Source organism: Adiantum capillus-veneris, chromosome 16, assembly GCF_014529385.1.
Source record: "Adiantum capillus-veneris isolate H3 chromosome 16, ASM1452938v2, whole genome shotgun sequence".
NCBI classification, from domain to species: Eukaryota; Viridiplantae; Streptophyta; class Polypodiopsida; order Polypodiales; family Pteridaceae; genus Adiantum; species Adiantum capillus-veneris.
The window spans coordinates 15,809,840-15,826,368 of NC_140946.1; the positions used below are offsets into that span (position 1 = coordinate 15,809,840).

At 40.8% G+C, this 16,529-nt stretch overlaps 1 protein-coding gene across 2 annotated transcripts; it reads left to right on the top strand.

Moving 5' to 3' along the window:
* Positions 1-249: 249 nt before the first annotated feature.
* Positions 250-7,416, top strand: LOC147438611 (uncharacterized). 2 transcript variants are annotated; one of them, XM_086484659.1, is made up of 13 exons: positions 251-705; positions 2,501-2,817; positions 3,022-3,077; positions 3,733-3,851; positions 4,006-4,145; positions 4,303-4,395; positions 4,497-4,544; positions 4,645-4,743; positions 4,819-4,971; positions 5,635-5,694; positions 5,934-5,981; positions 6,060-6,554; positions 6,700-7,416. In XM_086484659.1, exons 1-13 carry the CDS (start codon positions 375-377, stop codon positions 6,784-6,786), a joined length of 2,046 nt encoding a protein of 681 aa, XP_086340785.1. In that variant the 5' UTR covers positions 251-374; the 3' UTR covers positions 6,787-7,416. The 2 variants fall into 2 exon arrangements, with proteins under 2 accessions (XP_086340786.1, XP_086340785.1); XM_086484660.1 differs by lacking the exon at positions 4,303-4,395 and having other exon boundaries at positions 250-705.
* Positions 7,417-16,529: the final 9,113 nt, after the last annotated feature.

Below are 16,529 nucleotides of genomic sequence, written 5' to 3' on the forward strand. Positions count from 1 at the left end.
ATGCTACCAACATTTGCTGACTTCTAATTTTCCATCTTGCGAGGTTTGGACAATACATAACTTTTAGACACGTTGTGGGATCCATTTTCGACACAAACATAGATACATTAAGTCCCATCCATTGGAGCATATTCAATGGTGATTTACTGAGACTTGAATTGAACTCTTTTCTACAAAGTAATCGTGGCACAGTGGCTTTCAAAAAACAGCTGCTTTTTTTCTTCTCTAACTATCTACCATTGATTCTTCCCCAAACTTCAAAAACGTGGAGAGAGAATTTTGGAGGGCTCGCCAAAATTTGAACTCCGAGCAGCAGGTGGACTAAAACCTTTCACTCTTCTTGGTGCGCGCGAGTCCATCTTGCAGCCACAACCATGCCTGGAGCAGGCGTAAAACCCTGTACTTGCGGCCATGGCGACGCTGTTACCGTGTCACTTCCTCACAGCAGCAAGGATGCATCCCCCAAGAAACACGCATTCCGCAAAGACGACTTCTTAAACAACCTAGCCATGAATTCTGATGCTTATGATAGCCTTTCTACACCCTCTAACGAATGTCCTCATCTCGGCGCCCTCAACAGTAAGTGGCATCTGAACCACTGGTGGGAGGCCCCCTCTGGTACTGCATCACGAGGAAGGGCAGCTTCATGCATGTTCACCAACCAAGACCCTCCGAGTTCTCCTGCACATTCGGATCTAACATTTGGTATGCTCCTGATTTATCTCAACACACGCCCGTGCATGCGCATGCGCACGCACGCACGCCCGCGCATGCGCACACACGCACGCGCGCACACACACACACACACACACACACACACACACACACACACACACACACACACACACACACTGAACATCAGAGAACTGATATCCAGCTTCTGATTACGAGATCACAGTGACTATCATCACCCTTCTCGTAGTTTTGTGTAGATGCCCCTTACTCGCTGATGATTTTGTTCCCATCTCTCCCTGATTAAATGAAAACCCCTCTTTCTGCGGCTGCTGAAGCTGATTCTGGACGTATTTTCCCTACACTCATATGGTGATTTCATAGAATGCCATCTTTGGCATATTTTCTGCACTTTAGGCTACATTTATCCATTCCATTTCTTCAGTCGATAATTTTTGGCCTCTGCTTAGTTGAAATTCAGTATGCCCAAGAAAATCCACAAGGAATGTAGATATACATTTTTCTCATCTCCCTATGTTAACCGCAAAGTTTGGAAAGTTTTGATCTATTTCACAGGAACTCATGCTGGTGTCGTTACTTCTAGGGTGTTTAGCAATCACTAAAAAACCCACCGCAGCAGCTTCATTGCTCTAGAAGTTTTCTTGGTCAGAATGCACTTTGCATATTATTTAAGAAGACATGGAATTGAAAGTTGAAGACACTCCTGGTTCCATAGAATGCCATCTTTGGCATATTTTCTGCACTTTAGGCTACATTTATCCATTCCATTTCTTCAGTCGATAATTTTTGGCCTCTGCTTAGTTGAAATTCAGTATGCCCAAGAAAATCCACAAGGAATGTAGATATACATTTTTCTCATCTCCCTATGTTAACCGCAAAGTTTGGAAAGTTTTGATCTATTTCACAGGAACTCATGCTGGTGTCGTTACTTCTAGGGTGTTTAGCAATCACTAAAAAACCCACCGCAGCAGCTTCATTGCTCTAGAAGTTTTCTTGGTCAGAATGCACTTTGCATATTATTTAAGAAGACATGGAATTGAAAGTTGAAGACACTCCTGGTTCCATAGAATGCCATCTTTGGCATATTTTCTGCACTTTAGGCTACAATTATCCATTCCATTTCTTCAGTCGATAATTTTTGGCCTCTGCTTAGTCGAAATCCAGTATGCCCAAGAAAATCCACAAGGAATGTAGATATACGTCTTTCTCATCTCCCTATGTTAAACGCAAAGTTTGGAAAGTTTTGATCTATTTCACAGGAACTCATGCTGGTGTCGTTACTTCTAAGGTGTTTAGCAATCACTACAAAACCCACCGCAGCAGCTTCATTGCTCTAGAAGTTTTCTTGGTCAGAATGCACTTTGCATATTATTTAAGAAGACATGGAATTGAAAGTTGAAGACACTCCTGGTTCCATCACTGGAATGCATAATTTTTCACGTAATGCTTTTGCTTGCCAGTCACTTTCATCGCTTGCTCTCTATGCAAATGAGCCTCCAAATCTGGAGATGCTCTGCATAGACGAATCGGTCATTGCTTAACATTGTCTCAAAAACTTTGAACGCAAGATTTCAGTACTGCATCATCAATCTTTTGCATGCTCAGTTCATGCTCATCCTGTTTGCATTGCAACTGATCTGCTGTGCCTGTAGAGGTTTATTCTAAATTTATTTTTGCAATATACGTTTGAGACTCTTCTCATTACATTCTATTGGTTGTGACTTCAAAACGAGATCATACTGTTTGATTGCTATATTGTAACAATAACATAGTGATGCTGAACATGAAACCCGGGTAATTACTGCAGAGGCTGGAACCATTCCTGACTTTCCTAGAGACAATGCTTTTGAGGGGGCTTCAATGAGCACGCCATTCTTCCCTAAAGCAGGTGTATCAGGTGGAGGAGAAAGAGTAGGGGATGCCTCAAATGATCCAAATACATCTACTGCATCAAGGTTGGAAAGTCTGTCATCATTCAGAGGAGGTCCAGCAGAGGTTGAGAATAAGAGTAGTCATCCTGAATTGCCCCCTTCAAAAGACAGGACAAGTCGGTGGATGGATGAGAATGGGAAGATGGCTATCCAAAGTGAGGTGTTTGATGCGATTTTGCCAAGTTCTGATGAGGTGCTTTCTTAAGGCCATGGCTGTATTGGGTTGACATCTAAAATCTGATGGTTTTGTGCAGTCTCACTGTTCGATATCTAACTCATAATAGTTGATATAACCAGTATATCAAACTCATAATAGTTGATATAACCAGTAGATAACAAGGAACTCCTCTTGTAACTTCATTCAAGCTTAAGAGTTTAAGGAATCCTTTCCACACAGGTCAGCCTTCAGTGGAGGATTTCAGAGCTACGAACTGCATTGCGAGCCTCTGAGAGGTGAAAGCACTGTCGGTCAGATTTTTAACATAATGAACACACATAGTAATTAGCTGCGAAAAGTTTTCTGAAATTTTAAGCCAGATGAGATTTGTTCACTGTTATCTACAGCAAGTCTGATCTTGACAAGGTCAATGGCAAACCCATGACTGTTCTGTAACTTTTTCAGTATTCCTTCAGTGTTTAGACCAGAGTCAAATGTTCGATTCCAGTAAACGTATTCTATGCATAGAATGTTGTAAGGCCCAAGTTGTGGGAATTATATACCTTTTTTAGAGATTGAAGCCTCAGGGGAGATGGCATCTCAGTTTAAATTTGGTTTTACTTGGTTTGCAAAGGGTTTCGTGTTCTTTGTAAGGAACTTTAATGCTGGGCAATGCATGTGTTGTTTATGTACCTCAAGCAAGGAAATGCTGCCTATTATACGCCCTCACGATGAGGCCATTGGAAGACTAGAAGTCTAGCTTGTGGATTGCCAACAAACCACTGTCCTTGACATATATTTGGCAGAGTATCTAGTGGCCTGTTTAATCTCATAAAAATTTCAAATGCTGCTTGAAGTAGCTCTCATATTAACAAATGGTTCTGCAATGTGCGATCATATAAAACTGGAAGAAAGTGAATGCTGACAGAATTTTGGTTAATTTGAGAGCAGTGCACGCTTGGAAAGTGAGCTGGAGACTGAAGCTTTGAGAAAATATGTAGCTGAAGTGGAAGCTGCAGCAGCTGGCCTTCAGTCAAGGGTTCAGGAGCTAGAGCACCTGATGACATTCTGTGTGTAGTTAACTCCATATATGTGATGAATAAATTTAAAAGTACTGTACTATAACAAAGGTGTTTCTATAAGCAATATACTTGGCAGTAATCCAATCATTTGGTATGAATGCTCATGCTGTTGTCTCACACAGTGTGTTTGGTGAGTGATTAGCTGCAAAAGATGAAAGTAGAGAGCTTGAACAGCTGCGAGCAAAAATTGTGATGGAAGTGTCAAAGGATACTCGCAGCCAGTCTGCCAAAGCAGCTAGAGCTATCGCTGCTGCTCGAGAAGCCACTATGGAGCTTGACAAGGTCAGTTTTTCGTTAGCATCAAGTTTGTCTTTGTCATGCCACAATGGTATTGCTTTCATTCTTTTAATACTTTCTGCCAACGTTCATGCTACACAGTATGTTTCTTTTGGTTAGCATTGCTTCTTCTTCACTCAAAGCTCATTAGCAATGTTGGTAGGTCAAAAGGCATGCTTCCTCATTGGTTAAATCTCAAGAGGAAGAAGCTGAGAGGTTAAGAATGGAAGCTGCAGAGTGCCGTACCCTCTATCATGTAAAGAATTGAATATTTAGCTCTATGTCTATTAGGCTTCATAGCAGTCAAAAGAGTAAAACGGCCATGCTAGAGTGTTCTGATGGAGCCTGTCTGTGCAGGCTAGAGCTACACAACTACAAGTGATGAAGGAGCAGATTGAGAAACTGGTATGCTGTGTAATGTGCTTAATCATCCAGGACTATCATTCTGTGCAAAGCGGTCTGCCTATATGTCAGTTGCCATTTTCAATGTTCAAAATTTTGCCAGGAACAAAACCTAAAAAATTCTTCGAGTGCGATGAGTGAAGCCTTGAAGGCTTCTCATGAGGAGGTGCTTACATTCCAGAAGCTTCTAGAGGCAGCCAAGGTAATGAACATCGGCTACCTCTTTTCTCTTCATATGTGACATTCTCTCTTTAAATTTCTGGTTCATGCAATGAAGATGGAAGGTCAGGAGAAATCGAAGCAGTTAGCAGACCTGCTCGAAGCATTTGAAATACAGTCCAAAGCCCTACAATCTACTGAGAATCGCTTAAAGGAGGTAGAAAGGGAGAAGATAGAGCTGAACAACCACAGTGAGTGGTTGGAGCAACAGGTAACGTTTTCCCCCCAGTAGTTAGCAATCTTTAAAGAAAGCTCTTCATTTGATCATGAAGTTGACTTCTTCATTGCTTCCATTTGAACGAGATTTGGCGACAAGACGTCATCTTTTTTTTATTGGCATTGGTTTCCTTGTGGAAATTTTTAGGAGTAAGGGCTTCTATTGCCTTGCTCAAGAGTTGTGTAAGAGTTTGTCAAACCTTGAAGAGAGCTCACTTGATACATGCAAATAGTGAATATATGTCAACAGTGGAACAGTATTCAACCGATGTTGAGGCTCAATAAATGACTAGAATACATTGCTGGTCATAGCAGATACAAAAACACTTAATGAAGGTTCAATGTGGTCATAATCCAGCATTGTTACCTGGGATGATTAAAGAAAACTGGGGTTTATAATTGCTGGGAGGTAATGTCAGGATTGAAGCCAATCAGTAATGCATAAGATCCTTTCTATCTTAAACCTCCATAGCTGGATTCTTTGCACTGTTCTTGATGCCTTGCATTTCATTGGTATCAGTTATGGCATGTTGTGATGCTTTCTCTATGATCTTTTTATTGGGAGTATTGTTGAGCTAGGATCTGGTCTAGATTTCTTTTCCTTTGCTCTTTGATTATATAAATGATTAACAAATAATCATCTGCTCTGGTCATCTAGGTGGCAGAACTACGGAGTCAAGGAGAGGCAGCAGCAGACTATGATCGCGAACTTCGGAAGGCTAGTGTTTAGTTCTATTGGTTCAGTCATCACATTACTCTGCATATGCAGAAAATTATGTGCTGATTTTACTTAGTTCTTTCATTGTTGACTACCTTGCAAGTTCTGTCCAGCATGAATCGCATTTCTTTTGCATCCATGGTTTGCAGGAGCGTTGTACTTCTATGTCTGCAAAGTATATTCATAATTCAAAACTGTATGTGCATATGAACTGAATCCTCTTTTTGTGCGTGATACAGGTGAGGGCCATGCTGGGAGCTGAAAAACAACACCTTCTGATGGAACTGGTATTACATTCACGACCTTAAAAACTATTACCTGGAGCTCAATATACCTTGAGCACTCAACAACCTTTGTTTCTGCAGGCAACACTACGCCGCGGAAATCAGAGTCTTCAAGTGGAGCTTGTGGAGTGGCAGGAAAAGTTCCACAATTTGAGTCAGCAGGTCTCTGTGCCCATGGGCTTTCCAACACCTACCAAAGCAATGGATGGCCTATCTATTGGAGACGCATCAGAATTTCAAAGCAAAATAGAGTCTCAAGAAGGTCTGGATAATTTTGAATGCTCAAAAAGCGCCACGGAAGAGAAAGTGATTGATGGGCAAGATTGTATGACTCCTACTACGAAGGACACTGCAAGATCGAGCACTCTATGCTCATGCCAAAAAAGGCGCATGAAGCAGAGTGTAAACAATAGCTTGAATGGACATTGTAGCTTGAATAGCAAAATCTCTGGAAGGAAAGTGTGCGGCCTGCAGGAGCACCGAGCGAGAGGAAATGCTCATCATCAGACAAGCTGCAACCTTTTAAAGGATGACCTGCTTGCTGCTGCTCATAGGGAGATAGTGAAGTTGAAAGAGGTATGTGCACTTGATAAAACAGTCTATGGAAATGGGGGTGATGAGCAGCTTTATAGAGATGAGCTTAATTTTCTTGGTAAAGACTCTGGGGAATTAGTCACCTAAATTGTTGGACACAAAATTAAGCCAATTTTGTTTTGTGCAGATCAATCAATGCATTGTTGATGCCCGCCATGGTAAAATGTGGCGTGGTAACAGTCACCCGGAGAAAGAAAATTTTTTCCAGAAGTGAGGAAAATTGAAGATTGCCAGTGAGCCAAAGGTTAAGAGTGTATTTCGTATCAAATAAGTGCCTTTTACAGCAAAATTTCCTTTGCTTTGGGCATGTATTTATATCAAAGGTAGGATGAGCAGAGGCTCTTTTGTGAAGGGGGACTTGCCTTTGATATTTGGATCAGCCACATTCCTATCAAACCTCTGTATAGGATTTTGTGTCATGCTTCCCAATGGAGTTCAGGCACTGGTTGCAAGTACTGTTTTCCTGATGTGAAGGGACCAACACGCGCCGTGGATTGCTATCCATTGGTCTATGTTCTAGTTTTGATGCGTTTTGATATACCATTTAGGCTTCCAAACTATGTTTGTCTGAAAGGCTCATTCAATGGGCATGGTTTGTAAGGGCAATTGAGACATGCAGTACATAGCCAAGCTTTTGCAATACACCAATCGGTTACAATTTTTGTATATCATTGTTTCAAATGCAGTTTTGGCACATGAAAAGCTGGTTCTTTTCACATGGACCAGCTAGGGTTGAATCCACAGAAATGTGGTGTGATTTCCTATCCATACACGAATTTCTCTTGCTAGAAGCAGGTTCCAGTCCATTCATGCTTCTTGAATTTGGATGCAGGTATTAAGGTAACTCATTTGCCTTTTTGTGCAAGAACACTATGATAACAATATACTATCTATTTTGAGGTAATTAAATGTGGTTTTTTTTAAAAAAAAAATTCATGCAAATGTATAGCTCCAGGTATTTGCTCAAAAGCAAGAAGTTTCTGTTGTGCCATTGGGTCATGAAGCTCCATGTTGATCTTGTGAAGGTGAGGATTGGAGCAGGTAGAGGGCCTCTTTGCATACCATTAATTTTTTTTAAAATTTTTTCTCCCTTTGCTATTAAATATAAATAGCCAGAATAAGGAAAAACATTGGCCATAATACTTTTGTGAAGGTTTGTAGACACTTAAAAGTAGTCAACAAAAGAAGCAAAATTGTTGGAAATAATGTTTCTAACTCTTTTCTTATGATTGCGAAGAAGACATCTTTTCTTATGTTAAACATCTTATTGCGACATGCACTTGGAAAATGACATGGGATAAGACACCATGTCAAGTCTTCCAATATCTTTATGCTAATTAAAGTCACTACTTAAAACTTAGTGCATATTTTTTTGTACAATAAAAATTAACTTAGAATTAGAGTCAATTTGAATCTTAAGTAATTCCTCATGACCCATTTATCAATTTATTGATAACATAACATCTCACTTGCTCCAAATTGATTATCAAAGCTAAATTAATGCAAATGAAAAATCTCACTTTAAGGCAAGAAGGATCATTCTATACCGAAAAGATTAAGTAATGTGTATGAGAGAGAGAGAGAGAGAGAGATTCCGTTACTTTGAGGTGTTTACTAAAAGATAAAATGTCTTCATCAAGTAACTTGCAATTCCTAAGAGATCAACTGAGAGTAGATAAAGAAAAAAGCTAGGTTAAAAGCCATACATGCTACTATACTGCACCTCTCCAAGCTATTTTTCTCTCAATGGCATCATTGAGTATAAATATGATATCATCTCCTCATCACGAGTGGAATTTCTTTTTAGTGTAGCTACATACATACATACATACATACATACATAGAGAGAGAGAGAGAGAGAGAGAGAGAGAGAGAGAGAGAGAGAGAGAGAGAGAGAGAGAGCATTACCTTGAGGTATGTACTTAAAGGAAAAATGCCTTCATCAAGTAACTTGCAAAACTCTAGAAGATCAACTAATAGTAAATACAAAAGAAATTGTTAGGCTTAAAACCACACATGCCACCAAAACTATCACAACATAACATCACACGTATTTAAGAACTGGTTGTCAAAGCTAAATTAATGCGTATGAGAAATCTCTCTTTAAGGCAAGTTGGCTCATTTCATATTGAAAAGATTAAATGGTGTGTGTGTGTGTGTGAGAGAGAGAGAGAGAGAGATTCAAACTTTAAAGTATGATAGCACATAGTAGAATGCCAAAGAGAGAGAGAGAGCCCACAATTCACATTTAAAGACACTTGGCCTACTAAAACCAATGTACATGAAAAGCTTCAAGTCCCAAAAGCATATGGTCTGAAATCTAGTGCTAAAATGTTGCCATCACATATTACAAAAGTTCCTATACTACTGCATCAACATGTCAATGCGGAATCTGGGCATCCCTACACTGCCATGTTAGCATGTTAGCGCAAAATTTGGGCGTCCGTACGGCTAGCCACATCATAAATCTTTATGAAGTTTACTACATGTGTATGTGGTTGCTTTATTATGGGCCCCATCGAATAGGGGTACCATAAGTTCTGATGGTTAGGATTTTATCCTACTTTAATAATTGGGCCACTTGACAAGAATCTGTGAGTTGGTAATATCTTTATCTTCTTCTACTTCAACTAGGGTTTAGGCCCCTAGGTCAGGATCTACGGGTGGGCTAGGGCTAGGGCTATGGTGCCCAACCCAGTAGGTCTTTAGTGACATTGACAGGCCATCAGTTTGTGATGGAAAGCACTAAAAACATCTTTCCTTTTATCGAAAGCTTCTCATAACCCATCTTCATTCATGTTCTTGCATCTTTAAACATAATCCTTTACCAAGTTTGGATACCAATGGAATATTCCCTATTTGATGTCCTCGTTACCATTCTGTGATGCATTGAGAATATTCATTCTCCGGTCTCTCCCACCAAACTTACAAAACAACTCCTTCACGATGCTTAATGTCACCCATCGTATGACACATCAAAGATGTCCGTTCTTGATGTTTTTATCAGTTCTAGTAGATCTACACCTCCTAACTTATCAATTCATGTGCACATAATTAAGTATCCTAATTTCATTAAATAGAAATTACCCAAAAAATAGACCATTTAGAAACATCCCTCTAGCTTCTAAATAGTTGTCCTCAATTGTAGTGCTTGTGCATATCCTTTCAGAATCCTGGGGCAAGATGCTTATTTCTTGCTCGGTCATCCACTGAGCATATGGAGTAGATTAGTTCTTAAACTTCACCAAATACTTCTGTGTAATCTTTCTACACTGTAGTGGCCGTTCTTGATGATGAACGATCTGCTCCGGTTGAAGTATCTCTTCTGGTTCCTCAACCCCAAGGGTTCCTCAACAATAGGTTGACTTGGAGGCGGTCCCACATATGGTCGTAGTAGACTAACATGGAAAGCATTATGGATCCTCCAATTAGGCAGTATCTCTAATCGGAATGTCACATTTTTCACTTGGTCAATTATCTTAAACGACCCATAGTAACGATTTGAAACTTTTAGCACTTTTTTCTTATAAGTAGATTGTTTCTTTGGTCTTGGATTCTCAAACTAGAGTAAGATTGATTGATGGAGTGCACATCACGAACGCCTTTGTCCACACTGGGTCTTCACACATGCTTTAACATTTTGGCACACATCTGTAAGCATCCTTGACATTGCTTTCCACACTTCCTAGCATCGACACTTTTAGGTTGCACTAGTATACTCAATAAGGGGAAAATACTTTTCCAATCAAAACTGTCTATTTAACAATTAGGATTTGAACATATTCAATATTGTTGAATTAGAATCTCACTATGCTCATCCATTTGGAGATGATATGCAGAAGAAAAATTCAACTTCGTACCAAGATTATCAAACAAATCACACCAAAGTTCCTTGTCATGCGAGAGGGAGACGTGGAGCCACAGAGAGAGAGAGAGAGAGAGAGAGAGAGAGAGAGAGAGAGAGAGAGAGAGAGAGAGAGAGAGAGAGAGGCAACATATCCAATATTGTTGAATTAGAAATCTCGCTATGCTCATCCATTTGGGGATGATATGCAAAACAAAAATTCAACTTCGTACCGAGATTATCAAAAGCACGCCAAAATTTACTGTCATGCAAAGGGGAGACATGGAGAGAGAGAGAGAGAGAGAGAGAGAGAGAGAGAGAGAGAGAGAGAGAGAGAGGTATCTATGAAATGACTAGAATAAAGTGAGCTTGCTTCCTAAATATGTCTATAATGGTCCACATTGCATAATTTCTAGTTTGAGTCTTAGGGAGACACATAATAAAATCCATGTCAATACTCTCCCAATGTTGATCAGGCACAGACAAAGGTTGGAGTAACCCAAGCACCTTGTGTCGATCATACTTGATTTTTTGGCAAACCAAGCATTTCCTGAAATGTTGGTTGATGTCGTCTTTTAGGTTTGGCCAAAAGAAATAATGCTCCAATTGTAAGGTCATAGGGAGAATACCCTGGTGACCTACATAAGGTGAAGCATGTGCTTCATCCATGATTTTATTCCTTAGCGGGCTGCCACATGAATCCGCGATAGAGGTAACCATCCCAAATTGAATGGGGATATTTATTCTCTCCATTCTATAACTTCCCCAAATGGAGGAAAAGTCTAGATCATCCAGATACAAGTTCAAGAGTGATTTCAGTTCTTGGTGATGTACAAAAGTGATTGCATTCACGCTCAATCATTTAGATAGTGTATCTATATCCACGTTCTTACTTGCAACCATATGAAGGAATTGGAAATGAAACATGGACAAAAAGTTTTCCCATCTTGTCTGCTTCTCAAAATTTTGTTGTGTCAGAAAGTACCGTAGACTCAGATGATCGGTCTTGATCACAAAATCAAGTCCTAGAAGGTAATGCTTCTATGTACCATAAGTCCCTTCTTGTAGATCAAGGCATGCAAATTTTTCACATCCTTAAGCCGTCTACTTTCATAAGCCACTACATGGGTTTCTTGGTTAACCACTACATCGATGCAATCACCTAAAGCATTGTACCGATGCAATCACCTAAAGCATTGCAGGGAACCTCAAATGGTTTCTTTAAGTTGATCACTATCAAGATAGAATCGTGAGTGGTCCTATTACATGAGCAAATCATTGAATAAACCTCTTCATGAGCACAATCCCAAATGAAGGTGCCGTTGAAAGTGTGTGCGAGTGCAAGTGCAAGAGCAGAGACAGAGAGACCTGCTTTGGGTGGAGCGTACAGAAACGTTATCCTGTTGTTGCAGCTCCTTATTCTGTTGTATTAAAGAATAAGTGCATATTGGTTAAGTTAGTAGATGGGTTAGTAATAAGTGGGATGTCCGGCCAGTTGGCCTAAATCCCAACAAACTCCCACTTGAAGGCCAACGCAGCCCAAGTGACCTGGTATGTACAACAGTGAAGCAATCTAGTGGCTTCAACCTATACCCATCAACTCACTGCAATGTGTAGACCGCTCCAAAGCTAAGCCTTTCGTCAAAGCATCTGATGGGTTGTCGTCAGTGTGTACCTTGACCAAATCAATGAGCTTTTTGGCCAAGAAATCTCTCACGAGATGATACCCGACTTCAATGTGTTTTGATTTGGAGTGAAACACGGGATTCCTTGCCAATGCAAGAGCACTCTGACTATGACAATATATCATCGGAGTCTCATCAATGCCAAGATTTCTAACCAAGCAACATAACCATACAGCCTCTTTACTTGCATCCGACAATGCAACGTACTCTGCTTCCGTAGTGGAAGACGACGTACAATCTTGAAGACATGACCTCCAAGATAATGCTGCTCCAGCAAATATGAAGACATAGCTAGATGTCGATCTCCTATTGTCGACACAACCTGCATAGTCTACATCCGCATAACCCACGATGGATGTATCACTATTCCTAAAGTGTAAACACATGCCGATCGTACCTTTGAGGTACCTAAGAATGTGCTTCACTGCTTCCCAATGCTTGCTGCCAGGATTTGCCATATATTGGCTCACCACTCCCACTGCAAAAGCAAGGTCTGGTCTTGTGGCCACCATAGCATACATGAGACTGCCCACTGCCGAAGAATATGGTACCTTAGCCATGTCAGCTCACTCACCATCAGATTTGGGTGCATCTTCCTTGCCGAGTTTCAAGAATGCCTGCATTGGGGTACTCAATGCTTTTCCCCCCTGAATATTGAAATGCTGCAAAACTTTCTCAATGTATGTTTCCTGAGATAACTCAAGAATACGACGTTTGCGATCTCTTTTGATTCGCATGCCAAGAAAGTGTGTAGTATCCCCCAAATCTTTCATTGCAAAATTATTGCTAAGTGTTTTCTTCAAGTTGGCAATTTCCGCAATGGATTTCCCAGTGATAAGCATGTCATCAACATACAAAACTAGAATGATCATCAAGCCATCATCTAGCTTTCTTGTGTACAAGCAGTGATCCTCTTTGCTCCTTTTATATCCTTGAGACCTCATACATGCATCAAATTTATGATACCACTGCCTTGAACCCTACTTTAAGACATAAAGTGCCTTTTTGAGCTTACATAATAGCTCCTCACGAGATACATTCTCCTGAACAAACCCTTCAGGCTGCTGCATGTAAACATCCTCATTGAGATCCCCGTGAAGAAATGCTGTCTTCACATCCATTTGGACAAGTTCCATGTCCTCAATCGCTACAAGACCAAGTACGGTTCTAAGTGTTGTCATCTTGACCACAGGCGAGAAGATTTTATCAAAATCGACTCCCTTTTGCTGTTTGAACCCTTTGGCTACAAGTCTATCCTTGTACTTTGGATTTGGATCACCTGAGGTAAATTTATTCTTGTAAACCCATTTGCAAGGTAAAGCTTTCACACCATTTGGCAGTTCTACCAAGTCCCAAGTGTCATTATCCAGAATCAAGTTATACTCAGATTCCATAGCCTGCTCCCACTTCACCACATCATCCGTCATCATGGCTTCTTGGTAGCAGCTTGGCTCATCGCAATCGATCAACATGATGTAATCAAGACTTGGCTCAAAACGCGCAAGTGGACGAGAGACTCTAGTAGACCGTCTCACTCCTTGACCATTGCTATCCGCTCTCTGTGGAGCATTGCTAGTGGAAGGTACATCACTAGCCCGCTGAGTTGATTTCACTGTCTCTGAGGCAACATCCTCAAAAGTGACTCTCCGAATCTCTATTTCCTTGATAGGTTGTTTATTCATCTTCGACTCATTGAAAATCACATCTGAACTACGGATGACTCGACGAGATTCCGGGTGCCAGAGATGATATCCCATCTCTCCATCTGCACCATATCCAATGAAAATACATTTGTGTGACTTTGGCTCTAACTTCTGTCAAAGTTGTTTAGGCACGTGAGCATAAGCTTCACAACCAAAAACACGTAGATGGTCATAGTGGGGCTTATGTTTAGACCATAACTCTTCTGAAATCTCATAATTCAATGGCGTACTAAGCGAACAATTTATAATGTGCACTGCGGTCAAGACGACTTCTGTCCAAAATCCTTGTGTGAGATTTACCCTAGAAAGCATGGCTGTGAATCTTTCTTGAATCGTACGATTCATACGCTCAACAACTCCATTCTGAGCTGGTGTGTATGGTGCAGTAAATTGCCTTTTAATCCCCCTTTTAGCACAAAAATTGTCAAACTCCTTGGAGACATACTCTCCACCGCTGTCAGTCTGCAACCTCTTGAGTTTCTTGCTAGAGTGATTCTCAACGAGTGCTAAAAATTTTTGGAACACAGGAAGAACTTGATCCTTATGTTTCAAAGGATATGCCCATACCTTTCGAGTAGAGTCATCTATGAATGTCACAAAATAGCTGCCCCCCCCTAGAGATTTGGTTGACATAGGACCACAAACATCACTATGCACCAAATCTAGAGGTTCAGCTCGCTTTTGACCCAATGGTAAGTGCATGGACCTAGTCTGTTTTCCATAGATACAACGCTCACAAATAGGAAAGTCAACATAAGACAAGACAGGTAAGTAGCCAAAACGAGTCAGAGTTCACATTCCTTTTTGGCTAATATGACCTAGTCAGCAATGCCACAACTCAGTAGGACGGCAACTCAGCTATAGATATGTAATCATGACCAACATCTGACACATGCATGGAATACAAGTTACCATGCTTCTGACCTCTGAGTACAACAAGATTACCTTTGCGTACTATCCATGAACCATTTCCAAATGTGGTGTTGTAGCCCAAATCATCAAGCTGACCAACAGAAATCAAGCTTTTAGTCAACTTGGACACATGTCTGACATTACATGAAGTAAAGTGCGTGCCATTCCTTAGATGCAATTTGACGTTTTCGACACCCTCAATGTCTAGTTCATAAGAATCACCAAGTTTCACTTTGCCACGAGAGTGAGAATAAGTAGAGAACCACTCTTGTGGGACGCATGTCTAACCTCACTATCCTATCTTATTGCAGTATTAGCGAGAACCACGATTAATTTGTCAAACCATGGGACGAAGCTGACTCGACTAGTGCATAGAGGATACAAGAGGTTGTCAATCTCTTGAAAAACAACTAACAACTCGCATCTAACTTAGGCTATACTCAAGTGACTGAAATCACCAAAAGCCAATTGCTCATCGGCAAGAAAATCACATCCGTTACAGCATCAAATGACATCCAAACATAACGAAACTTCTAGGACAAGTTTATAAGACCTAAGCACACATGAATATGGTCTCAAACCCCACTTTCGGTCAAGTTCCAATCGCGATTATTAACAGCAGTGGATTTTTGATCTAGTCGTTTTCGACCCAAAATGCATCTAAATGCTTAGCAATGGTGCCCCAATACCCCGCCTATGCTTAGTTTTCATTTTAAAAGTGTAAATTCCTAGTTATGTTGAAATTAGTCCGCGGGTTGGCGACGCCAAAAGCTACGAAATACTGTGAATGGCTTACGTCAATGCGTAGAGCTCTTACCTGCGGTTGCAATGCAACAAACGCATTCGCAACGTGACAATCGGAGAGGGAGTAGGAAGCTCGAGAAGGAGAGAAGGGAGCGCCGTTAGCTCACACTGTGTATTTCTTATCCAAAAACTTATAAAAAACTTACAAAAATTGGCTTTTATACATTAGCCAAGGTTTTTGAGTGGTCAAAAGTAATAATCTGGAGTTCTACCAAAGCTGGGAATTGACTGGCTGATACAATCTGGAAGCTTGTAGCCCCGGCTCATTAATTACAAAGTTTACTAAGAAAATAGGAGTTACAATATTCCGGATTTATCAAAATAATAATTGTTTTACAAGGAGAACTCCAAAAAATGGTGTCCGCGTTAGCTTGCTGCTAACATTCCCCCCCTCCTCGCATGTGTCGTCCCTTGACACAGCTTTATGGGTTGAAGTAGTCTTCGGGTTGACGGAGGGCAAGGCGGTCTTTCAATGCTTCAGTGCTTTTTGGTATTTGATTTTGCGTTCTTTTTTTGGTACTTGCAAAAATTGCATGGTGACTCGGTTTTTCAGTTCCACCGCTGAGTATCCTACAAATCTTGATGTGAGGTTGCTTATCACCGGCGCAAATATCTTCGTTCGCCAGGTGAAGAAGCCAGTGTAGAATGCCCCTTCAAAGGTTAGCATATTATGCGAGGGCAGGAACATGCATCTGGCATAGAATCCATAAAGGATTTCTTCTGAAGGTTGCCCACTCAGATCGTAGCATAGGCCTTTGTTCTCTTCCAAGAATGAGAGCCATGGGGCTCCTGTCTGCTCAGGCTCATTGAAAACCTGTATGCATGTGAGTAGCATCCTGCAGATCTTATATAGCATTGCACATGAGAGATTTGGCAGACTCTTGAAGAATGTCATGGTGCCTGTTAGGGTTTTCACCATGTATTCTTTCGTCGCTTGGCCTCTCTCTAGAGCTGACAGCCTGGGAAAATTGAGCCAAGTTGGTCTCTTCTTCTGGAGTGCTTCATGCGC

What these genes read in the sequence shown, in the direction of transcription:
- LOC147438611 (XM_086484659.1), top strand. Translation starts at nt 375, where the DNA reads ATGCCTGGAGCAGGCGTAAAACCCTGTACTTGCGGCCATGGCGACGCT. An exon ending in ACATTCGGATCTAACATTTG is followed by an intron (nt 706 to 2,500) that starts GTATGCTCCTGA and finishes TAATTACTGCAG; the next exon opens with AGGCTGGAACCATTCCTGAC. An exon ending in AACACCTTCTGATGGAACTG is followed by an intron (nt 5,982 to 6,059) that starts GTATTACATTCA and finishes TTGTTTCTGCAG; the next exon opens with GCAACACTACGCCGCGGAAA.